General features: G+C 49.8%; 1 protein-coding gene across 8 annotated transcripts in view; it reads left to right on the top strand.

Moving 5' to 3' along the window:
- ARSG (arylsulfatase G) overlaps positions 1 to 24,988 on the top strand; it is a 116,168-nt gene that overhangs the window by 80,604 nt on the left and 10,576 nt on the right. For 7 of the 8 annotated variants that reach the window (XM_070560147.1, XM_070560148.1, XM_070560150.1 and 4 more), the window contains 4 exons: positions 3,691 to 3,887; positions 4,822 to 4,902; positions 15,187 to 15,295; positions 21,672 to 21,792. In XM_070560147.1, coding sequence (XP_070416248.1) covers positions 3,691 to 3,887; positions 4,822 to 4,902; positions 15,187 to 15,295; positions 21,672 to 21,792 — 508 coding nt within the window. Of the gene's footprint in view, positions 1 to 3,690; positions 3,888 to 4,821; positions 4,903 to 15,186; positions 15,296 to 21,671; positions 21,806 to 24,988 lie in introns of all 8 variants that reach the window. The other variant, XM_070560153.1, reaches the window with a different exon arrangement.

Below are 24,988 nucleotides of genomic sequence, written 5' to 3'. Positions count from 1 at the left end.
AGCTGGCACGTCGGAGCCGCTGTGGGGGAAGGAACGCAAAGCTGGACAGGACCGGGGTTGGGAAGGCCTCGTATACTGGGTGCAGGGTTTGGACTGAGACCACAGGCTGCATGAAGGCCTGGTGGGTTTCTAAACAGGCAACTGAGTTTGAGATGGTTGTCTGTAACCCTGAGGCCCAGAGGGAGATGGTGAGATGTGGGGGCACGTGGCTGCTGCAGCGGTCCATTCTAGAGAGACTCCTTGTCCGTTCAACCCCAGGGGACGCCAAGAGGGCCAGGATCTGGGAACCCGCTAGGCAGGTGCCACTCCTCCATGCTAGAGGGAAGCCCTGCCTCCACCTCCGGGCCGGGCTCCCTCTGGGCAGGCGCCTACTGGGGACCTTTCATAAGAGCGGGGCGCCCCTCACCTGCCATTTCCCATTTCAGATCGGGGGATTTTCTCCGCACTTAGCTGCCCCCAGGTCTTAATCCTGAGCACACCTCCATGCCCTGCCCCATCTTCTCTCTTCTGGAATGTCTTCTCCGGCATCTTACTTCTTTTCTTCCTCTCTGCTCACTGCTCCTCTCGTGTGGCCACACATATAATATGTCTTCCCTTTAGAAATCTCTGAAAACAGAGATAAGCAAACAGAAAAAAATCATCCTAAATGCCACACCCTTTGGTAGCGTTTTCTTCTAGCATCATTCTGTGCTGGTGTATAAACATATGTATTTTTTTTTTTAGCAAAAATAGAATCATACTGTCTTATAATCAGCCCTTTTTTTGGAAAGCACCAGATCTCCTCCACTCTTTATTTTCGTTCAGCACAGGAGCATAACGAAGGGGTGGCTTGGGGGATAGATGCCCCCCAGGAGCCAGTATGTGCATGATGCCATCACTCTGAATTCTAGCATGGCATCAGGGTGCGGAGAAGGGGGTACATCGCTGGGTACCATGTATCCTTACTACTGCTAGCATGTATTATTCATTATTATTAATGAAAAGGCTACTGTTTTTTAAATGCTTACCATGGGCAGTTAATAATCACAACTTTGTCAGGGAGGCATAATTGTCTCCACTGTATAGAAGACAGGGGTTAAGTTAATTGCCCAGGGTGGCATAACCATGAAATAAAAATTCCAGGCATTTGAATACATCTGCAAAGCCTGTGCGTTTCATCAGTCCACGCCACCTTCTCTCACCAGTGCACGTGTCTTTCAGCCTCTGTCCCAAGGAGCTAACAGAACTTTGCTAATGGGTGGGAATTTGGAGGATGATGATGGAGCTGGGACAAAGATGGGGAGAAGGGACCACCCTCCCCCCAGCCTGTATGTCACGGTGAGCTGGTAAATGTTTAACAGGCAGCAATCCCAGAAGAAAGCCCTGCTCGTTTCCATGGTGTAAATACTCTCACTGTGGCTGATTTCAGGCCACCCAGGAGATGTCACTGAATGTGGAGTTGGGAAGAGGTGTGCAGTAGCACGCCATCATGGGGCATTTCCACCACACAGGTACAATTGATGTAAAATAACCCCAAGAGCATAGATAATGGTAAAATACAGCAGAATAATTAGGGCGTGATAAATCGTGAGAATTTATTGCCTTTGTTTCTAATAGAATTTATTTAATTGTAAGTTTATATAATTTAAATTTTAATGATGGCTGTGTTTAAAAACTGGCTGGCAAAGTTCCTGAAATTTGAGCCAGCTCTATCCAGCATGCCATTGCAATATGGGATCTACCTGCAAATTAGAAAAAGGCGTGCCCTCTGGGTGGGCACTGATCTGTGCCAGGGTGCCCAGCTCGGCCAGTGGATTGTGGGCTGGAATTAAGCCCCTATTCACTCTCTCAGCAGGATGTCCTCGTGCAGGACACAGCCTACACAACTATACATGATCGTCTTTGGGAGAACAGGCAACAGACACTCTAAATCAGCACCACCCAACAGAACTCTTTGCAAGGATGAAAGTGCTCTCTATCTGTGCTAAGACGGTACCCACCAGCCACCCGTGGCTGCTGAGCATTTGAAATGTGGCTAGGGCAACTGAGACACTGAATTTATATATGTAATACATATAATAGGTAATTATGTTAATTTATATTTCTATTAAATTATTATATGTATAGTTGTAAAATATACAAACATCAAATTTCTCTTTTTAAGTGTACAGTTCTGTGGCTTTAAGTACATTCACCTTGTTCTGCAACCATCACAACCATCCATCTCCAGAACTTTGTCATCTTCCCAAATTGAAACTCTATACTCATGAAACACCAGCTCCCCATTTTCCCCTCTCCCAGTCCCTGGCTATGTACCATTCCACTTTCTGTCGCTAGAAGGTGACACTCTAGGTACCGCCTGTAAGTGGACTCATTCAACGTTTGTCCTTCGGTGACTGGCTTATTTCAGCGTGATGTCTTCAAGGCTCATCCATGTTGTAGCATCTGAGACACTGAATTCTTAATTTTATTCAATTCTCATTAATCGAAATCTAAATAACCACCATGACTCGTGGCTACTGCACTGGGCGCCACCACTCTAGAAATGTTGCAGAGAAACTGTTGATTAAAATGGGGAAGGACAGGCCCCTGTCTTGGGACTTGTGTCCTAGGTTTTACGTCTGTCAAAGAGAGCTGAGTGCAGGCACAGTCCCAACCCTGAGACCCCGGGAGTCAGGAAGCTGGGAGCACTCCAAGGCGTGGCTTGATGCAGAGCTGAGGCTGGGAGGACTCAGAACTTGATGTGGGGCGATGTGGATCAGGCAAGCTCAGCACACGGGAGCCAGTTTGGAAGTCCAATCTCTGGGGGAACTGGTGTAGAAAGAGCCACGCTCCATCACCACTCCATGCAAACTTGACTGAGCTCTCCCCTCAGCCTTGCTGTGTCCTCTGAAAGACCCCAGGGGTGTGGTATAGGGGGAGGGGCGCCACGAGGGCCCTGCTGCTTCAGGAGGGGAAGCTTGTGGTCTGCAGCTGCCCTTGATCCTGTCTTTGCCTGGGAATGGGAGTGGGGGACAGACAGGAAGCAGAGGTCGCCCAGTCGGCTCCCCCTTGCCTTCCAGAGGGCTCTTCAGGGTTCGAAAAGGGACAGCCAGGCGTCTGGGCCTCAAATAGAGCCTTGATCTAGATGTTCCTGGGTGGCCGTGTGCGTCCTTGGAATTCCCTGTGGTCAGTTTGAGTCATCCATTCATGTCTTAGAAAGGACCGAGGCTGGGAAATGGATATGATGGCCTGGATGCTGCAAAATAGCAGATAAGATTCCAAAAATATGTTTGCATTGGGTTTAGCGGGCAGCAGTTAAGAGCAAGGGCTTTGCTCTTGGCCAGCTCTGAGTTTCGATCCAGGCTCTGTCACTTACTAACTGCAGAAACTTAGACAAGTCCTTTCGTCTCCCCTAAGCCTCTGATGCCTCCTCTGAAAAGCGAACTTGGGGGTTATTATGAGGATGAATTTAGACAACATGAGTCGCATTTAATAAGCTTTCAGTGAATGTTGGAGGATAGTAACGATGATTACAATTACTCTTAGTTTTTACTTGCTAACCAGATTATCTCCACATTTCCTTGGAAGGTTGGGGACAGATGTGTACTTCCTGAGCACATGGGCAGCAGGTGTTCTGGGGGTTTTCTCTGCGGTAAGGGAGAGCCACAGAGACACTGGACAAGCCAGGAGAATCTTCTGGAGAGTGACTTCTTGGCTCTCTTGTTTCAGTGCCAGTGGAAGACCCTTCCTGCTCTATGTGGGCCTGGCCCACATGCACGTGCCATTGTCCAGGACCCAGCTATCAGCGGACCCACGGAGCCAAAGGCCATATGGGGCAGGTCTCCGGGAGATGGACAGCCTGGTGGGCCAGATCAAGGACAAAGTCGACCGCATAGCAAAAGAAAACACATTCCTCTGGTTTACAGGTTAAGTAGTAAAACCCAGCCAGCCTAACAGATCTAATGGATAACCCTGCGCACGCTCCCTGAAGAGCAGAGTCTCGCCAAGTGATCCTCCTTATCAGGGCAGGGGCTTGCTTTGAACCTGGGGACTGGCTAGTGTTTTTTGGTTTGAATGCTGAGCACCTGTCCATTGAGGCCTCCAAGCCTGAGCTGCTGGAAAGGTCTGCACAGTGAGAGAGGTCCCCTGCCGGCCCCTTGTGTATTGATTAGGGCCAGCTGGGTATTGCTCCTAATTGTTAATGAATGACTCTGACCTTGTGAACCTACATGGTCCTAGGGCAGTTCAAAGATTCCCTCTTCACCTTCCTCCCTGGTCCCAAAGACTCTGTTTGCCCTGGCTCACCGGGTCACCTCTTTTGGCTGAGTGGAGCTGAACTAGAGAGCCATTTAAAGGGCCCACACAGGCTTTGTGGGTCTCAGGTCCCTGTCTGGAATGAGGACAGTGGAGACCTGGGTTCGAATCTATATGCTACTGTTGGCAAATTTCCTTTAACCTCTCTGAGCCTCTGTTTCCTCATCTGCAAAACTGAGCTGTGCTAGAAGCCATTCCACAGCAAGGGGAGGATACTGAGAGAATATACGCGAAGCGCTGGGCGCATCGTAGGTGCGCAGTAAGTAGCTGCTGGGCTGATGACACGTGATGGGCTTGCCAAAACTATACAAAAAGGCACAAGCCTGTAAGACAAGAACCTCAAGCCGGGGCCTCCCTCTCTGAAGGCCCAGCAGAGGCTGGCCTCATGGAAGCGGGAGCTCTTCGAGAGGGGGGATCATGTTTGTTTTCACAAGCCCCTCTTCTAGCCAGTCCCCTGCTGTACACAAGGATTTGGGCCAGAGAGAGAATCGGCGGAGATGTCCACCAGCCTGTTGACCGTTACCTGTTGCTTCTTTTGGTTTCTAGGAGACAACGGCCCGTGGGCTCAGAAGTGTGAGCTGGCAGGCAGCGTGGGTCCCTTCACTGGATCGTGGCAAAGTCATCAAGGTAGGGGGCACTGCTGGGGTTGGTGCATCCGCTGTGGGTGCCGAGCCCGGGCTGGGGAGTGAGGTTCTTCCTCTGGGAGGACCAACTTGTATCCAGGCCGTCGGGGCATCAATGTGAAACAGGGTCAAGTTACTCACCAGCCGCCAACTCCCAAAGAAGAAAGAAATTGGGGCAGAGAGGGTTTCTGTGGAAAAGGCCATCCCTTTCTCTCCTTCTCTCCCAGGCCTGCCGCAGGGGACCAGCCCTCTCCCTGAAAAGCCAATCACGGACCTTCCAACAAATATGCTTTGCCTTTTCTTTCATCCCGCTGCTCTGCTCTTCCTCCTTCCTTTCTTTGAAAAGTCATCCCTCTATCTATCTAACCATTAATTCATTTCATTCATTCAAGAAATACTTACTGCACAGCTATGCAAGGTTCCTATGTATGTGATCTCTAGACTTCATAATCATGAAAGGTGGGAGGTGGTAATAACTCCATTTATAGATGAGGAAAGACAAAGGCTCGGAGAGGTTAAGTAACTTGTCCAAGGTCACACAGTTTGTGAGGATGGAGCCAAGCTTGCTACCAAAGTTAAAGTTGGTGATCTCCCCACGACCCCATACTGCCCCCCTCTATTGAAACATCCTCGGTCCCCTAGCCCAGTGCCCATCTGCTCTGGGACAGTTACCCCACAAGGACCACACTTTTTGAGAGAGCAGCCATGCGGGAGGCCATTCGGCAATCTGGACAAAAGGCTTGAAAAACATGCATGCTCGTTAATGTATCAGTTCCTCCTCTAAGAATTTGTCTTAAATAATTCACCAGGTGCATAATGATGTATGTAAAATAATGCTCATTCCAGTAGGTTAAAAAAAAAACAGTTGAACATAACTCAAGCGTCCAGCAAGAGAGGAGCGTTAAGGAAATTATGATACATTTATTTAAAGAAATGCTAAGGAACCACTGAAATGATGTGTATTCTTGACCTGGAAACATTTACATTAAATGCTTTTCAGCAAATAAAGCAGGTTGCAAAACAATATGTAAACTATGATTTTATTATATAAAAATAAGCATACCTATTTTCAGAAAAATCTTGAGAGGCAATAAACAATGGATTAGCAGTAATTACGCTGGGAAGGGGAGAGAGGGTTTAAGTGTGATTTTTTCCACAACAAACTGGTGTTATTTGTATCCCAAAAAATTAAAATATGGGGCCGGCCCAATGGCGCAGCGGTTAAGTGCGACGTTCTGCTTCGACGGCCCAGGGTTCGCCGGTTCGGATCCCAGGTGCCCAGCGGCACCAGTTGGCACGCCATGCTGTGGCAGGCGTCCCACATATAAAGTAGAGGAAGATGGGCACGGATGTTAGCTCAGGGCCAGTCTTCCTCAGCAAAAAGTGGAGGATTGGCAGCAGATGTTAGCTCAGGGATAACCTTCCTCAAAAAAAAAGAAAAAGAAAATGCATTTTTTAGGAGGTGCTTGTATCCAAAGGGTTCAGAGGTGGGCTTGGCAAGATGACCCCTTGGAGCTGGGTTTTCCCTGTGGTCCAGCTTGCTCCTGAGCTCTGGTGCCCACTGTCTCCAGGTGAAAGGATGGTGCTCAGGTACTCAAACCCCTTTTCATATTAGTCTGGCAGAACGTTTGTAGTTACCTAGAAACTGGGACATCGACGCATCTTGTAGCTCATGGTGAGAAAAAAGTGCCGACCATTTTTATTTGTCGACTTTTAACCTGGTGTCCCTTGGATCAGATCCCTTGAGAACTTTACAAGTGAGTGGCTGCCGGGACTGTGGCCACGTCTTGCGTGTCCGGAGGTTTGACTTGGGAGTCGGGAGAACTGGGTGCCACCTCCACTCAACCCACGCAGTGACCAGATGACTTCATCTCTCAAGCTCGCGGTGCTTCTCTCTCTCTATCAATTTCTTTGGTTCCCTCCAGTTCAAGAACGCTGCAGTTTAGTTCTGGCGCCTGGAGAGTTGGGTCAGGAAGAGGTGCTAAGATTGGAGCTGGGTAGGAATGTGTCTGAAACCTGCGACAGCAGCCTAGAGAAATCAAGTGTGAGCTGGGAGTGGTTTTGTGCATTAGCTGATTATAATTCCTCTTCCTGTACCTGGGATACCCTTGGGCCAGGCTGCCATCTTCAATGCTCAGTTGAAAAGCCTGGAAGAGCCTAGAATCAGAACTCTCAAGGGTGAAAGTCCAGAAGGCATGGAGACCAAGGATGAGGGGATAATGATCTGTGAGTGAGAGGCTCTGTGGCGAGCTTTCTGCTCCCTAAGAAGATGACCTCTACTCCCTTATCTCAGGACCTACCTTATCTTGTCTCTTTCCCCCTTACAAGGCAGTTTTGAAACAGTGAATCAGGTTTAAGGATGTGGCCTGGGACCCCATTCTTCGATGGAAGAACTTTACCTTATGAGAAACACATTTACTGACTGGGCAACCTCTATCTCTCCTTTCGTTCCATTTGTTGAGCAACTACAATTGCCGGGAAGTGTGTTCAATGCTGGGGACACAAGGATCAACCAAGCCCCTGGCTTTGAGGAATGACAGTCTAGAGCAGTGCTTTTCAGACTTTACTGTGCAGATAGTCCCCTGGGGATCTGGCTAAACCGCAGTTCTGACCCAGAAATCTGGGATGGTGATGGAGATATTGCATTTCTTACAAACTCCTAGATGATGCTCATGCGGCTGGTCCAGGGCCCACACTTTGAGAACCACCAATTTAGAATATCCACATCTAGACCATTTGAGTCTAGAGTCATCTGAGTCTAGAACTTTCAGATCTAGGCCAGGGCTTATCAACGTGTGTCCCCAGGACCAGCAGCATTAGCACCACCTGAGAACTTGTTAGCAACGCAAGTTCTAGGGCCTTACCCCAGACTCACTGAATCAGAAACTCTGGGGACCGATCCTGGCAGTCTGTGTTGTAACAAGTCCTTCAGGAGATTGTAATACAGATTAAAATGTGAGAGCCACTGGTCTATCTACTGTCTGATACACCAGGCACTAGTCACACAGGACTATTTATATTGAAATTAAATTAAAATTCAGTTCCTTAGTCACACTAGCCACACTTCAAGGGCTCAGAAGCCACATCGGCTGGTGGTTACCATGTTGGATAGTGCAAATATAGAACATTTCCATCATGGCAGAAAGTTCTCTTGGACAGTGCTGGGAGCAAACATGTAAGCAGCTGATTATTATACAAGTGAGAAGCCTGTGGTAGAGGGGAGCACAGGGGCATCTCACCCACGTGGGAGGGGGAGCAGAAGGCTTCCTTAGTGGTCTGAGTTTTGAAGAATGAGTAGGAGGCAGCCAGGATTTGCTGGGGAGGAGGTTCTGCGTAGCCTGGGCAAGAAAGGGAAAAACAGAGAGCAGGAGCCGCCTGGCTGTCTGTGTCCAGAGCTCGTGGGAGCAGGTTGAGCAGAGAGATGAGGCAGAAGGGAGAGCCGAGGCTAGCGTTCAAAGGGCCTTTCTTTCAGGCAAACACTCTTCGCCTTAATTCTAAAGAAATATGGAATCATGGAAGGATTTTTAAGAGTGAGAGTGACATTATTCAAAATTGGGGTGAAATTCACGTAACGTAAAATCCACTATTTAAAATCGTACAATTCAGTGACATTTAGCACATCCACCATGTTGGGCAACTATCACCTCTGCTGAGTTCCCAAATGTTTTCATCACCCCAAAAGAAAACCACGCACCTTTTAAACACTAGCTCCCCATTTCCCACTCTCCCGGCACATTGTTCAACTTTAAAAGACCCCTCTAACATTTGTGGGGCTGAGAGGAGAGAGAGGGGCTGGGACTCAACTCACTTCCACTGAGCCAAAGACGGCAAATGACAGAAGCGAGTGGTGGAATCTCCAGGAATATCCCAGCATCCCACAAATGCCAGGGTTGGAGGAGACCTCAGTGGTCTTTATTCCAGCCAGGCTCTTGGCCAAATGAGGAAACTGAGGCTGAGCAGGGTGAGGGCTCTCCCGAGGCCAGCCATGGACTGAGGGGGCCACATGGTTTGACCACCACCAGTTCATTCCTCTTGACCCACCTGATTGTTATTACTCACTCCTTGTTACACCGACAGCCTGCTCGCCATCTGGAAAGCCCTGTCTTGCTTCTTTGGACTGCCTGGTTGTCAAGGAAAATGTCCTTAGCCCAGTGACAGTCTGAATCTTTCTAAATCTGTGGGAGGCGGAAAGAGCTAGTGGCTTTAGAGGGCCAGGCAGGGTTTGAATCTCGACGCGGCTCAGGACCTGGAGCCTGCCGGGTCCTCCCCGCTTGCAGCCCAGTTTCCTTCTCTGTGCTGTGGGGTGGTGGACCCTTTCCTGGACTGTTGGAGGATCCCCTGGGATCCAGGAGGCACCGAGCCTTGCTGGTTTGGCCTTTAGTAACCCCCTCGAAACCCCATTTCTTTACTCCCAGCTGAAATGAACTGGAGACACGCCACGAAGGGGAGAACTGGAAGGGGAGCGGAAGATGCCCTGAAAGAGATTTCCCTGCTCAGGAGTCGGGCCGCTTCAATAACACGTGGATGACTTTATGAGCGTTCTGGGCCTCTGTCTCAGGAACCTTGCTCTGAAGCTGGATTTCCGTCATCTCAAGAGAACACTCTTTTTGGGCAAGGCCTTGCACAGACATTGCTGCTTGATGTGGTATCTGTGGGGCACAGCACTTGAATTTGTGGTGTGCGAGGGCTGGATGCCATTCTCTTCTTTGCTCAGGAGATCCTGAAGGCCAGCTTTGCCTTGGGGTAAACGCTTCCCCCTCCTCATGCTCCAAACCTGCTTCCTTTCAACTATTCCTCAGCCTTCCCTCTCCTCTCTGCCCGGAACGCGCTGGGGGATCTGCGAAGGCAGAGCCCTGTGTGGAAGCAGTGTGGCCAGGTGCTTGGGTCACGGCAGGCTGGGGTCCCTCTGGATCACCTGCTCCTCCTCGTCCAGATCCCTCATAGGGGGATGCAATGCCTGCACATCCTGCTGTAAGGGGGCCAGTGTCGAGAGCAGATGAAAGAGAGAAGACAGTCAATGTTTTCGCAACGGAGTAGGACAAACAGTACCCAGAGCCCTGCGTCTTTCTCCCCACAGCCAGCCTGCTACGTCAGGCCACGTGCTGCCTTCCCTTGTTCCCGGGGCCCCCAGGCCCCCCTCCTTGTCTTCCCTTTCCTTTCCTGGCCAAGCCGCCTTGCTCAGCTGATGGGATGAGGCAGCGTCTCCTGGAGTCATCTTTTCACCCCGTGCTGGAGTGAGGATGCTCACTGGGCTTGGCTTGCACCCTGCAGGGGTGAGACGAAACTGACCTGGGGGTGGGGGGCAGAGCAGAGCAGCTGTGCCTCCTCCCATCCGAAGAGGAGAAGAGGACAGGAGGTGCGTGCCTACTGCTGATATGGAGGCTGCAGCCCGAGCACAGGCCTGGCTCAGAGCCCCCGTCCCTCCCCTCCCCACTCCAGACCCATTTCCTACCCGGGACAGAACCAACACCTTGTTTGTCCCCTAACTGACTGCTCCTCTGTCTGGAAAATCTTTTCTTGTTTTATTTGAAGAGCAGAACTGTTCCTTCCTCCCCCTTGGTGATGAGGAAACATTCTGTTGAACTTGGCATCCTCAGCTTCTAGGAGACCTTGGCTGTTCGTAATTTGATGCTATCAGGTTGTTGCATAACCTTTCCCACTGGGAAGTGGGCTCCGCATCCTGGGCCTTCTGTCCAATTTAGGGTAGGGGGTGGGGCAGAGAAAGGTCAGAGATGGGGTTGGGTGAGGGAGGGAGGGACAAGGGATGTTGGCTGTTGGCCCTGGCTGGGGGCAGGGCCAGCTGGTGGGGACCCAGTGGAAGTCGAATTGTGTGTCCTTCTGGGCCTTTGGCCACCAGGCTTGGAATGTCCCCATCACCGCACTCAAGGCCACTCCGGGCCAGCCAGAGTCTTTGGTTCAAACAGAGGCCTGACTGCCTTGTATTTCTAGAAAACTAGTATGCACGGCGGGCATCGTTTGGCAAGGGCACGTATTTATATTTAGAAACGAAGCCTGCTTCTTTAGAAGGTTATAGAATGTGCACTCCTCAGACAGCCGTGTTCTTCTATCCGAGTCGCAAACACAAAAGCCTTCGTGGGCCAGGCAGGTAACGTGAGTGAACAAATGCTCGTCTTCATCAGTGGTGGGCCGTGCTAGGGATTCAGTAGGCTGGAGAAAGGGCCCTGTCTCATTACATTCAAAATTACTTAAAAACAAACCCAAAACCCATGCATGCCAAGCCAAACTGCCAGAGGGCTGAATTCAGTGTGTGGGCTGCCAGGTTGCAAATTCTACTCTTTTCTGTCTGTAGGGGACTTTGGGTTTTTTTGATTGCACTCGTTGGGTACTTCTGTGGCAGGCACTATGCGGAAGGACTCTGCTTGGAACTTTCTATATATTATCTTAGGTAACTTTCCCCACAGCCCCATGAGATGAGTACAATCATTTTTCTCCTTCACAGGAGATGGAGACTGGAAGAGGTTAGGAATTTTGCTCAGGGCCGCACGATGCAGAGGAGGACACTGGAGCTGGCATTGAGACCTGCCTGGCTCCCTGGGCGTCCTCCTGCTTACCTTGCTACTCTGTCTCAAACTCTGGTCCTCAGGCCGTTGGCATTCGAATCAGAGCTGCACCCTAGACTCATTAGATCAGAGTCTGGGAGTTCTCCTGGGGGTTCTTTGGTACCAAGAATTTTGCCAACCTCCTCTTTAGCTGCACTGCCCTTCTGACTCAGTGCAACATGGCCTTTAGTCCTTTCCGGGGAAAACCGCTATTCCTAAGCGTAGGCCGGGGGGAGTCTTCCTCCGTCTGCCCTGTCTTGATGCATCACGGAATGCCATTTCACTTCCGCGGCAGGGCAAGAACAAGTAAGCAAATTCATGAATCATGATTCTGTTTATATTTTGGTTGCGGAAGCTAAATATTTATTGCTTTAAGTAAGAGGTTCTGCCTTAATTAGAGTCATAACTAACCACAAGTGCATTGAAATGCATTCTCATGACCAGAAGACATGCATTTCTCAACAGAAAGCCAAATGCAACCAACGCTTTTCATGTGCCAGGGCCGCTGATCAAAGTATTGAGGTTTATCTAAACTGACAAATAGCTTTTGAAATAAACAAGTGCATAGAAGTTTCACTTAGGGACTTGTCTATTGTTCTTACTATAACTTAGAGATTCACATTTATGATCCTATGGCATTAGGGTATAAAGGTGTGGGCGATATAAAACCTGTGGTTAAAAAGCATGGAGGCTATATTTAGTTTTGAAATTCGTTGTGTCCACTTCCTGATCTTTCTCCTCGACCCCCTTCCTGTAGAATGGGTCCTCTCCACATTAAATCACCAAGAGAGCTTTAGAAGATATTGACGTCCAGGTTCCATCCTAGGCCAATTATACCACAATCTCTGGGGAAGCGACCTCGGCATGGATATTTTTTAAAAGTTTCCCTAGTGATTCTAATATGCATTCAGGAATGGGGACCGCTGTCCTAGAAGTTTTAATGGATGAGAGTGCTGGCTGTGTAGTTAGACCTGGATTCAAATCCTGACTCTACCATTTGCTAGCTGGGTGACCTTGGATAAATTACTTAACCTCTCTGAGCTTCAGCTTCTTCATTTGAAAAATGGGGATACTAGTGTCTAGCTCGCAAGGTCGTCATAAGGATTAAATGTGACAATGCAGGGAAGTACTTAGCATCATGCTTAGGAGTACTTAACCTGATGCTTAGGAAGGGCTCACTAAATAGGAGATACTGTTGTTACTGTCATGATGTTTAACTTGGGGTGAGTGTTCGTTAGTAGGAGCGGGTATCATTGAAGAGTATGGGGGAATACAGCTGTTCTGGGATTGAGCCTTTGCTGGTACAGAAAAACCACAATGAACACTGTTAGGGCTTTCTGATAATCAGCCACTTGATTGTCGAGCGTCAACCCTGGGGATCCACAGAGGATGCTAGTTGAATCTTTTAACATTTGTCCACCCTAAGCAATGGCATGGGATTTGGAGTGAGACAGTGTCCAGGCTGTGGGAAATACATTTTTTATAATTGCTTACCCCCTCTCTGGACTCTTAAGAGGAATTCCTTCGGAGTCCAAGGTCTGTGGGTATGGCTGGAATATGTAATTGTGTCTGTCCGTCAAAGCAAGAACCGACAGTGCAGCCACTACCAGCTGGCCGCTCTTGACAACAGAGGGGGGACTGCCCCTCAAGTGGCCACACTGAGGGCTTCTCTCAGCCAACTTTTTCCTCTCTTTCTCCTAATTCCTGAATCTCTGCATGGGACTCTCTGCTCTGTTGACATATACACATTTTATAACTGACTGAATGCCTCCCAGCCCCTCCAGCTTTCAACCCACTTCTGAAATAAGGCAAACACGTTGGAATATTTTTCTCTGAAAAACAAATTAGGAAAGTTAATCTTCTGAAAAAGAGCAACACAAGAGACTGTGACAAATGAGCAGGCCCCTTAGTGGTGAGGACCAATTAGCAAATTTATTAATTAGGGGCTAGTGTACCCTTCTGGAAACATCCTGGAGGCAGAGACCAAATCCTGTGTGCTGACTCGGTGCCCATTGCCTACCGCAGCGCAGGCGCCCAGCTCCTGCCTTCTGGTTGATCGTCAGAACTATTGGCTTGTTTCTTAGAACTGAAGCCTTCACCTTTCCTTAGCATCTGGCCTCAAAGGCTAAGCAAGTCCGTTTGAATTCTGTGCACCGTGGACATGCAAACAAACGGACTCCGTATTTTCGCCCGCCCATCCCCCAAGCTTCAAGACAAATGCCCTCCTGGGGCAGGAACGATCTTCAGAGCCCCAGCATGTGCAATTGTGGATGCTTCCTCCCTGCTCTTTGGCCTTAAGCTGAAGCATAAGTCATGCATTCCAAAGCCACGTGGGAGTGCGTTTTATGCTTGCTGCAGTTCTGGATTCTGTTCCATGTGCGTGAATAATTGGGAGTGGGCTCTGTATGTCTTTATGGGAGGTGTGGCTCTCAATGTGAAGAATGTATTTGAGAAATCTTGGGCCAGGTCAAAGAGCTTCCCATTCAGCCTGAACAACTCCACTTGGTTTCGAGAGCCCCACACCCTTAAACATAAACAGTCCATACGACGTGAGCTGTTTTGTTTCTTACTTCAACACTTGGGGGACTCCAAAGCTGGCTAGGAGAAAATCTCAAGAACGCTGAGCATTTCCGGTGTGGTGTGCCGGGCCAGGGACATCAAAGGTTCCGTTTGCTGCAGTGTGAGCGCAGAGCGACAGAAGCCTTGGTCTTCTGCCCCCTCCCTCTCATCATCATTGCTTTCATTATTCGCACCAGCCAAACATGGGAAGTTGAATGACCACAGTATGTATGAGCCACATCCAGCGTTTGCCTTGGAAGGGCTTTCCACACGCTAACTTTGTGGAATCCTTGGCTCCACTCGGATGAGGGTGGGATGTGTGTGGGAGTGGTGGGGATGGTCATGGTTAATTCAACACAACATGTATTCAGGATGTTTCCATAAAGCATGACCTCATCTCTTCCACCCCGCTGGTCATCATTATACTGGTGGTCACTTTGGACTTAGTGGTTACAAAAATAATTCCTTTAATTACCAAAGTGGAAATTCATAGATTGCACATAGATTGTTCTTACCTCCCCGCAAGAGGCAAGAGGTCAGAGCTATTACTAACGCTGTCTCCACAACATCAGAACAATTTATTAGTTCAAGGAAAAACAAAGCAAAGCAAAGCAGAACAAAATACAATAAAATCCAGGCCAGATCAGTTGTTGGGCGTTGGGCAGATCAAATAGCTGGGCAAGTTTCTGCTTTTCTCTGTTTTTAAATAATTGTATTTTTTCATTCTGAACAGTCACATTATGATGAGTAGGAAGATAAATTCATTTACTCAACAAATACTTATTAAGCACCCACGAATTGGGTGCACAAGACCGATGGAGTCTCCTGGAGGGGAGATGAACCATAAGCAAGTCAATAAAGCAAGCAGACGATTTAAAGTGTTAAAAGTGTCATGAAGAAAGCAAATTGATGCGATTCAATAGAGAGTGACTGAGGCGACTACTTACATAGGTTGAATCCAGTGACACAAAAGCACGTGTTGAAAGACATTAGCTAATTGAATAAAAATAGCTGCTTACTAAAAGAAGTCATTCCTTTGTTGGAATTATGGGAAACTCTTAGACAGTCCTCTTGGAGAGGGACTGTTGTCCCCGAGACTAGCTCTTAGATGGAAAGAAGTTCTGAGGTACCACTGTCAAAGTTACCAACTGCCTCTCCTCCTTGCACAGGGGGAAGTCCAGCCAAGCAGACCACCTGGGAAGGAGGACACCGGGTCCCGGCTCTGGCTTACTGGCCTGGCAGAATCCCCGTCAATGTCACCAGCACCGCCTTGTTAAGGTATAAGACCCCACCTACCTTGAGATTTTGGGGTTTAGAGCGAGAAAAGTCATGGGCGCTCGAGTGGCTAGAGACCTCAGGAAGCTCATCCACTGCCTGACTTTGCCTGACTTTGTTCTCAGATTCTTCCAAAACTCTGACTGTAGCAGCGTGGATCCACCTGGAGGCAGTTCCGTGTGCCAGTTAAAGCAAGAGTGTGGTTGGGACTCTTCAGACCCTCCTGTGGGTTAATGTCCGAGGGCAGAGGGGACTGGGCTGGTTTCACGGCCCTCAGCACTGAGTCGTGGCAGTGCCCGCTGAAGAGCAAGCAGCAGAGAGAGCAGCAGCAGCATCTCCCCTTTAGGCTGGGTCAAGCTGACGGGAGAGAATAGATCATTAGCGCCGTAATTTTTCTATCCTTGGGGATAGGCATGTCCCTGGCAGCCACACAGCCCCAAGAAAGAAATCTAAATGTCCACTTGCTATGGAGGGGAGGGAGCAGGGAGGCGGCCCCACCACTCCAGGAAGGAAAGAATGAATGCTTAGGTGAGGACATTCTTCCTACCTCTGGCAATGAAGCTTCTAGAATGAGGTGAGTCATGGGGTGCTTTCTTTACTAGGAGGACAACTGTAAATGTGATAATATCTCACCATCACTCTTACATCCTTATTCAGGCACATCCAGGAGGCCATCTCCTTGGCACAGATCTTGGCTGTGGTGTGCCCTTCTGAAAGCAACACCATGCAGCTATGTACCCATGACTTATAATGGGGACTTCTCATGAGTTCTGATAAGGACTTCTTCTCCATGGTTTTGCCCCTGTATTCACTGACAAGGGGACCCTCCATAGGAGCTGGTGCTTGCTCACGTGCTCAGAGGTTTTGGTCTGGTTAAAGACCGATTTACTAGTTCCAAAGGTTCCTCACCCTTAGCCGAATGGGTTCTAGCTTAAAGAACACAGCCTTGGAGAGGACAGCAAGCTGCGCTGGTTCCCTCCCGCATCCCCAGCCCAGGTGGGAAGGATGGGAGAGGCTGAAGCTGAGGGGAAAGGAAGGATAAACAGCTCTGATGGCCAAGGAGGCGTGGGCAGGCACTGTCCTTGACAGCCTGTGGGCCCCCAGGACTCCAGGTCAGCCCTGTACAATCAGGAGGGGGCAGCGTGCTGTCAGGGGGTGCCAGCAGGTGTGACAACAACAGCGCGTGCTGGAGTCTGTGATGTCAGGCTGGCTGGGAAGAGGGCCAGGCGGGCTGCTTTTTATGGGGCTGACTTGGTGCAGTCAGGCCAAGTGTTCACGGGCTGGGCCGCACATGCACAAATACCTCGGCCATCTCTCAAGTTACATCACTGACAACCAGGCACGCACTTCTCATTTGAGAACCGTTTGCGCCTACAGTCAGCTACGGCGCTGTGGTGAAATTGCATCATCTCGTGGATAATTTAGGACTCAGAGGTGACAACTGACTTAGGGAATAGTTTGGTGACTGAAGGAAGCGAGTCTTGGTACAGGTAGTATTTGCTTGAGGGCCCCTGGAATTTTACCAGGACAATACCGATATACCATATCAGCACCTCGTGGATATTTTTTGGCATATAAATTACTCTCGATTGTAGCAGGACAGTTTGTCTCCATAGAGTTCACCCTCTTGCTGTTTCCCCACATGAATTCATGTAAAGGAAACTTAGGTGGAGTGTTCTTACTGCCAGGACAGGCTACTGTGTGTCGACTGCCCCTTTCCACGACTCCTTCAGGGTCAGCTCTCAGCAGAATGACCTTATGATCCATTTGCAAGAAACTCATGCAAATACTTCACGTTCTTGGAAGCCCCACCAGGCACTCCCTCCCAAAGTGCTTACCACCTATTCTAGTACTTTATTCCTCAGAGGGATATAGATCTTCTTCCGGGTCAGAGAGAACTTCCTTAAGCCACTCAGAGTTAAGGCGAGAGTCCCTTAAGCCTGTGTTCTGATGACCCTGAGGAATTATGGGCATCAGAAAGTAGAGAAGTTGATATAAGTACTCACACGAATACAGAAAAGTAAAAAGTGTGTTGGGGGGGCAGGGGAGACGGGATCCACATTAATGCCATTGGTGACCTTTTGGAGACACTCAGTGTTAATATTTTGGTGCGCACCCATGTGACATAATAAGATCAAAGGAAGGTGTTGCACATGCCCTGACCCCGAAGCCCAGTGACACAACTGCAGAGTGAGGGAAATTCATTTATTCAACAAATATCTATTGTTGTGTTCAACTCTGGGTCCAGCGCTGCTGTAGGGACTGGGACGTAGTAATAAGCAAACCAGACAGAAGGCTCCTGGTGGAGAGGAGCTAACATGCCTTCAGGACGGTCGGGCTTCGGCAGCACGTGTGAAAACAGCCTAGTGGTTTGAACCTAAAACTCTAAATTAGAGTTTCTCAACCTTGGCACTGTTGGCATTTGGGGCCAGATCCTTCTTTGTTGTGGGGACTGTCCTGTGCACTGCAGGATGTTCGGTAGCATCCCTGGTCTCTACCCACTAGATGCCAATAGTGCCCCCCCACCAAGTTTTGACAACCCAAATGTCTCCAGGCCGTGCCAGATGTCCCCCGGGAGGACAAACTCACGCTGGTTGAGAACCACCACTTTAATGTGATTTCTCTTAGCCAGAAAGGTGAATAGTCTGCTCTGCATCGGAGCTGGGACCCCCCGTCTTTGTTCAGAACAGAGGACCTCTCTTGTGGAGATTACAGGGCCAGTACGGGGTGACCAGGATGGTTTGGTCTGAAGGACTTGAAACAATCTCTTTTGAAAAGCAGTCATAGCTGCTCTTTAGCCAGCAGAGTTGATCCCCCAGGGGTGCCTCGTGGCTCTTTTCCGATCCAAAAGGCAGTCAGAATGTGGAAGGCGGATTCGGCTGGTTCTTTACTGCCTTGAGGCACAGAACCAAGTCCTGGAAATAGAAGCTACAAGGATGCTATGTTCATGTTGGTGTCCTGTGGTTTAGGTGTCATCCCCTAGGCAGAGTATACCCACAAGTCCCCTTTCAAAGAGCCCCCCTCTTCCCTGTACCTGGCAGTGGTGGCGGGGTAGGGGGAGATGGGAGGTGGTCTCACACCCACCCCTGCTCCTGGCTACACCCTGCTCTGTACCAGACGTGCACACTTTGCTCTTGGGCGTTCCTGATGCTCTGGGACCCCTGTGCTCCCTGAAAACTGTGCTGTTGTGCCCTGCTGGCCTTTAAGAGGGACCTGAGGGGAGTTCTGGGGGAGACTGCAGCCTCTCAAACCCCTGCAGCGGGGCTTAGGCCAGGAAGGGGTGGGTACGCAGCTTCTCCCAGGGTAACAAGAGGGGACTACAATGCAGGAAGAAACTGACACCTAAATGCTAAAAACGAACTGCTCCCCACGTCCTGGGGACAGTTCCCACTCTTCCAGGGTCTGGAGGAAGTTCCGCTTTCCCCACCCTCACTCCAGACACGGAGGGGAAAAGCCTCTGCTGTGTCCAGGCCCACGCACCCCCAATCCTTCCTCTAGCAACCCCTCACCTTTCTCACTTCCCGTCCTCAGATCACATCCGCCTTCTTCCCAGATAGAATGTCCCCCGCTTCTAGGAAACACCCTTCCTTTGCCCTAGGACGCACAGCACACCAGCAGAGCCAGCACAAGATCTCAGTTCCCATCAATGTGTCCTGAGGTCCAGGCTGTTCTGCTGGGACAGCCCCCGTGCGGACTTTCAGCCTCCCCCACCCGCCGGGGCACGGCTCTCCTGCATCCTCCCTCCTCTCTGCACCCAGGTTCCTTTGGCCACTCTTTGGATAAGAACACAAATCCATGCACTTCTTCTGAACGACCTTCAGCGCCCTGGGCTGGCTGAAGCCATATTAAGCAAAAAGAAAATATTTTCACATGGGCAACAGAACCTGCAAAGGTGTCTCCTGCCCACAGTGATGGCTGCCGCTTGTGTCACTGCACAGGGTTCCCTCAGTCTCTCCTTCCATGAGCAGGCTCTTGGCTGCCCTTCTTGTAACCAAAAGGCCCAGTGATGTGGGGTTTCCTCCTTACAGAACCCAGGGCTGACTTTTCTGTCAGGTCGGCGAGGCATCGTGCCAGGGCCCAGGAAACTTAAATTTAGGGTCTCATGAGATTTTTATTTTCTTTGAAAACCAGAAGAAAAGAAAAGAACTTTTAGGCTGAAGAAAATGGTTTCATATAGTCTTTCTATATATTCATCATTATGTCAATGCAGTTGCGAAATATAATTTTTAATATTTTGTATGGAGCAAGGGGCCCACGAAGGCCAACTACCCAAGTCCGCCAAAGTCAGAATGTAGCCCTGGGGAAACTTGAAGATGTAGATTTTTGGGTTGTCTCTTTCTCCAAGGTTTCCAAGACTCCCAGGACCCGTTTCTTAGGTGAGATTTGAGGTTTGGAGCAGCTGGGGTTCCTTTGGTAGCCAGTAGAAGCACTGCTTTCTGCAAGTTCACACCTCGGCTGGGGGCCCGGCCCTGGGATGGCACCGGGATTGTGTGTGCTGGGGAGGATCTCCGTCTTCCAGGGTTAACCTCAGGGGCTTAGCTTCCTCGATTACACAAGGAAGGACTTTTTCATAGCCCAAGCTTGGCAATCAGTGCTGGATTGGCAAGTCACCAGAGATGCTGAAGCTTTTCTCACGGGCCAGAGGTTTTCCTTGTGCTCTGGGTGGACTAGGTACCTCTGAAGTTCCTGCCAAATCCTGAGACACTGGGGTTCCGTGAACATTAGACTCAGTGCTATGTAATTAGGATGCTAAGCCTCATGATAGAGGGGAAAAAAAATAAGATGGAAAAAGAAAGTAGATCATATATTCCCAAATCTAACGCAGATCCTGTTTTTCTGGCTCATTGATTTGACTCATCTGTGACGCCAGTCTCTCTTAGGGACGCAATTTCGAGAAAGCTCAAACAAACAGCCCCAACCACCATGGCCTTTGGGACTGAACTGTAGCCCCCCGTGCTGCCCGATTTGTGGCAGGAACCTTGGACTCTGGACAGCTTTCTGGACTGTGCTGTACTCTGCAAGTGCTTACTCTGCACTTCTCGACTCGGCATCAGTGCGGGATGCCAGCTCCTGGAGCGCGTATCTCAGAGATAAACCACCAGCTATGTGGACTGTGAAAGCCAAAGGCAAACCAGAAACACTCTGTACTGTGGTCAGAGGAGAGATTCCGCCTGGGGTCATAGCCGAGTCCTGGAGAGCAGAGGGAGGCCAGGAGAGAGGAGAGGGGCCCCATGACAGGTCGAATGACAGGTCCCTCCTGCAGCCCGTCTTGAAGGGTGGAAAGCCCCTCCCCAGACCTGTGGTGGGGAAAGAGGAGGTGTGGCCCTTAGGGCCTCCCCAGGAGTGAGTCTGAAGTTTGCTGCTGGGCCCTGTCTCAGCGAACCAGGGCCTCTTTCCTGGGGAAGTGCACCCCCAGCGTGCCCCTGTCCTCCTGGCTCCATCAAGTCCCACTCGCTCTCAGTTGGCCTGGCCCTCAGATAAACAGCTCTGTTGACAGGGCGGCCCATCTGTGCATGCTGAAGAGTTTTTTCTGACACGAACACAGCAGCCTGGAGGGAGATGTGCCCTCCAGCAGAGTAAAACTTGTAGCACATGACTTAAAAAAAAAATCACATTAACAAACTCCACCGAAAGGTTAACAGTGCTTGCCTTTGGGTGATGGACTATTTGTGCATTGTTTTCGCTTTTATATTTCTGGATGTCCTATTTTTTTTTTCCCCTACCATAAACATTTACTACTTTTAATGGGAAAAAAGAGCTAAAATAAAGGAGTGGAATGTTTCACATATCATGGCATTCTAAACAAAGACTAGGTATTTGTGACACAGAGACCCAGGGAAAGAAAAATGAAGTGAACATTCTCTTGCAGGCACCTGTTGAACACTGTTCCCTCTCAGCGAGTGACTGTGGCCTAGTTGGTGGCAGGTAGAAATCCTTAGTTCTTAGATGGGTGTCTCTGTGAATGATTATAACACAAACATCCAAAGGGCCCTTTCTGCCTGTTGGCTTTCTTCTACATGCCTTACTGTGTGTTTTATCCGCACGACCATGCTGTGAGGTGGGCACTGTTATTATCAAGCCCACTTTAGAGAAGAGAAGTCTGAGGCACTGAGAAGCCAGATAGATGACAGCATTGGGATTTGAGCCCAGGCAACACCCGGCCGCAGAAGCTGGGTGCTGAACCACCGAGCCATTCGCCTTTTGTAGGAGCAGAAATCCAGGTGGAACCTGAAGGAAGGACAGGCAGGCAGAGGGGGCAGACCATACGAGAGGCTGTTGGTGCTCAGTCTGGGCTGGTTCAGGTGGGTCTTGACCACAGCATGGTCAGGGAGAGAGTCTGGGAACAGCTGGGGCCAACGCTGTCTTGTTCTTCCTGCAGTGTGCTGGATATCTTCCCCACGGTGGTGGCTCTGGCTGGGGCCAGCCTGCCCCAAGGCCGGCACTTTGATGGTCTGGATGCCTCTAAGGTGCTCTTTGGTGGGTCGCAGACTGGGCACCGGGTAAGTGGAAGAGGTATGTGCCCTGCCTGGGCTCTCCAGGAAGTTGGCCTGCCACCTCTCGTCTGGGAGCATTTGTGTGAGCAAGCATCCTCAGAAGATGCATGCAAGTGGCTGCTGAAGATCCAGTTTGAGAAACCTCAAGGGCGACTCCTTAGAGATGAACCTCTCTTTCCACCCCCCCCCTCCTCTTCCCCTATAATTCATCCAGTTTGTCAATCCACATTTATATTTAACAATTTGGCTTAGGGCGGGTGTACATTGATGCTTATTCCCTATAATGTATGGGTTTTTTTCTCACAAATATTTAATTTTCTGACACAATGTATGCTCCTGGCACACTTCTTAGATGAGATGGCTGACCAGTGTCTGTGCCATACGTTTTGTGAGGCTCCCCCACTAGAAGCTTCCTGAGGGCATGGGTCTTACCACCGAATTCTCAGTGCACCTAACACTGTGCCTGGCATCCAGCCAGCTTGCAGTAACTGCAAACTGGATGAATAAATGAATGAATAAACAAATGAGTGAAAGAAGGGACGTTCCCCAGCTTCTGGAGGGCTCAGCACACACACGACTCTGCAGCCCCTGCACTAGCTTGGGCTTCTGCCTCCCAGCATCCCATTGTCCCCTCTTCATATGCTTTGAAGCCCTTAATGGCAGCAACAGCCAGGAAATGTCAGGCCTGATGGCCTTTCCCTGTCATTTCCGTGTGTTTTCCTTCTGCCAAAAGGAAGAGGAAGTGGGAGGAGGGAAGGAGGCTGGCGGAACCCAGGGCCCCCTTTGTAAGGCCCTGTGAATACATGGCTTCTCAGTTAAGGACTCACACATCAAAGAGTCTATTTATGTCTTTACCGAGGGTCACATGGAAGTGACTCAAGTGCTGCTCAAAGGTACTGTGGCGGTTACTGAAGCTGCCCTTCCCTCTCTGCCAGTCCCAGCAAACCAGCACCCTGGTCCTGAGTGGGCCATCAGTGCTTCTGTGAGCACTCGTATAGTTTCTAGGGGCTGTCAGACGATGTCTGGAATGTCCTCTGAAGAAGGAGTGCTTCTTGCCAGAATATCTGACCCTCTAGAGCTGCAGACCCTTCCAGGCCGAGCCTTACTCGGGAGCAACAGCCAAGCAGGAAGATGGTTTCCGCCTCCAGGCTGGAAGTTTGCAGTATGTCACCCTGGGGGGTTATCGAAGACGTCAGTGGAGAGGTGCTCCTGAGTGTTTATTACCATAGCTACTAATAGAATAATTGGGGTCACCAGGAAGTGCTTCAAGGACTGCGGTCTCCTTGACGTTGTCGGTCCGCCGGTGGAAACCGGTTCCTTCGCGAGCTGACTTCCGTTCTCAGATGGGAGAGCGCTCTTTCTCTAGTTGCAGCCTTCTGCACACTCAGAGAGGCCCCATCTTCAGGGCTTAATAGCCGTCGGTCTAGTGCCCAAAGGGGTTGGGCGCAGGAACCAGGTAGAAGGACCAGATACAAGCCACAACACCATGTGGGGTTTTCATGGGGACATATGATGTGTGGTAACGCAGCTGCAGCTGGGCTCATTTGCTCCCTAACCACACCCCATGGGCCAGAAGGAAACAGCTATAACTTACTGCTTGCCGGAAGCTGCTGATGGTAATCGTCAAGAGTGAAAGCAGTTTAGAGCTGGCACCTGTGGGTCACACCCAGCCTCCCCGAGCACCAGATTCCTGCAATGTTAGTAAAGATGCTTGAGATAGACTATTTGGAGTTTGAGGGCAACAGAGGTAGTGGTTGGCCCTGAATCTGTCCTTGGTCTTTTTTGGTCAGCCACTAAAGAGACAAGAGTAAATCGCCTCGAATTTGCTGAAGGGAGGCCAGGAGGTAAAAATACAAGCGACTATAGAGATGTACACGCATAGACCCATGAGTATCGACACACATACATACATGTGTACGCATGTATTTTTCAACAATTTGTCTTCACTCTTAGATGTCCTGGGCTTACAGGATTCTAATATGGGTCGGTTTAGAAAACCATTCCAGTTTCAAGAAGCTCAAAGTAACTCCTAGGTGGTGATCCAGAAACAGTATGCAAATACTTCTCAGCAACTGGGTTCTTCCCTATCTTGCAAATGAAGTAACCGAAAGTTGAAGAGCTAAAGCAATCTAGAGCAACGTACTCTCTGGCAACCTCCCCAGGCCCTATGCTGAGAGGTTCCAAGGCAAATAATGGGCTCTTGGTTTTCCTGCTGGATGGTCTGCTCACTACCCACTTTATCGGCAGCAAGGGACATCATGTCTGTGCTGTGCAAAACCCACAGCAGCTGATGCCATGCTGCACGTTCTTGCATCTGCTGAGACTTCTGCTTCTGATCCAGATAGGTCTGTGTCTAGGCAATGAGGGCAGCCAAGGAGGGAGGGGGGAGCCGGGAAGGAGAGGGTGCACAGCCTGGCACCATATGTCCCATTTTGTGCTTGCCTGACTCCCAGATGGAAGCTGGAGGTTGTCACCACTGGTCAAGTCCTATCTCAGCCCCAGGTTGCCAGGACCAGGTCCAAAAACTGTCAGCAAAGGGAAGGCTTCCTCAATGGCTCTGCAGCTGCCCAGCCCAAACCAGTCTGAGGCTGCTGTGGGTGATAAAATGCTTGGCACACCCTTGCAGGCCATACATTGAGGAAACTGAAGCTGGGTTTTAGTCTCTGGAACACTGATCACTTCTCTTAGGGAGGCCCCTAGTGGTGAAAGATGCCATCCGGAGTGGCTGGCAAGCCTTTTGGAGACTGAGAGCTGTGCACCCCCACCTGATGGGGCGGGAGGGCCCTCCTGGGGATGCTACCTAAGCACCAGCCTCCAGGGCCTAATGTAAGGAGACGCTGGCCTACTTAAAAAAGCAAAACAAAATAAGACAGAGTCAACAGGTAAGAAAGGCAGCCTGGAAGGTGCAACATGTTTGCAGAAGATAAAGTTATCTTTGAAATTCGGACCGGAAGTCCTCTGAAGAGGAAATGTCTTCAGCTGTGATTCATGCGTAAATTTGCCAACCTCCTTCCTATGTTGATATAAACAAGAACGCCATCATCAGTCTGCTCCAAGGGAAGAAAAAAAAAAAGTCGTATACGAGTTCTCCAAAATCCATCCACACTTCTGAGAGCGAGCCATCCCGAGGTTTTGCTTCCTCCTGGAGTTTGGAAGTTGCCTCTGGTAACAGTGCATAAATATCCTGAATGTGGCAGCCCAC

Source organism: Equus przewalskii, chromosome 10 (assembly GCF_037783145.1).
Source record: "Equus przewalskii isolate Varuska chromosome 10, EquPr2, whole genome shotgun sequence".
NCBI lineage: Eukaryota > Metazoa > Chordata > Mammalia > Perissodactyla > Equidae > Equus > Equus przewalskii.
This window is presented reverse-complemented; position numbering and strand designations above follow the sequence as displayed.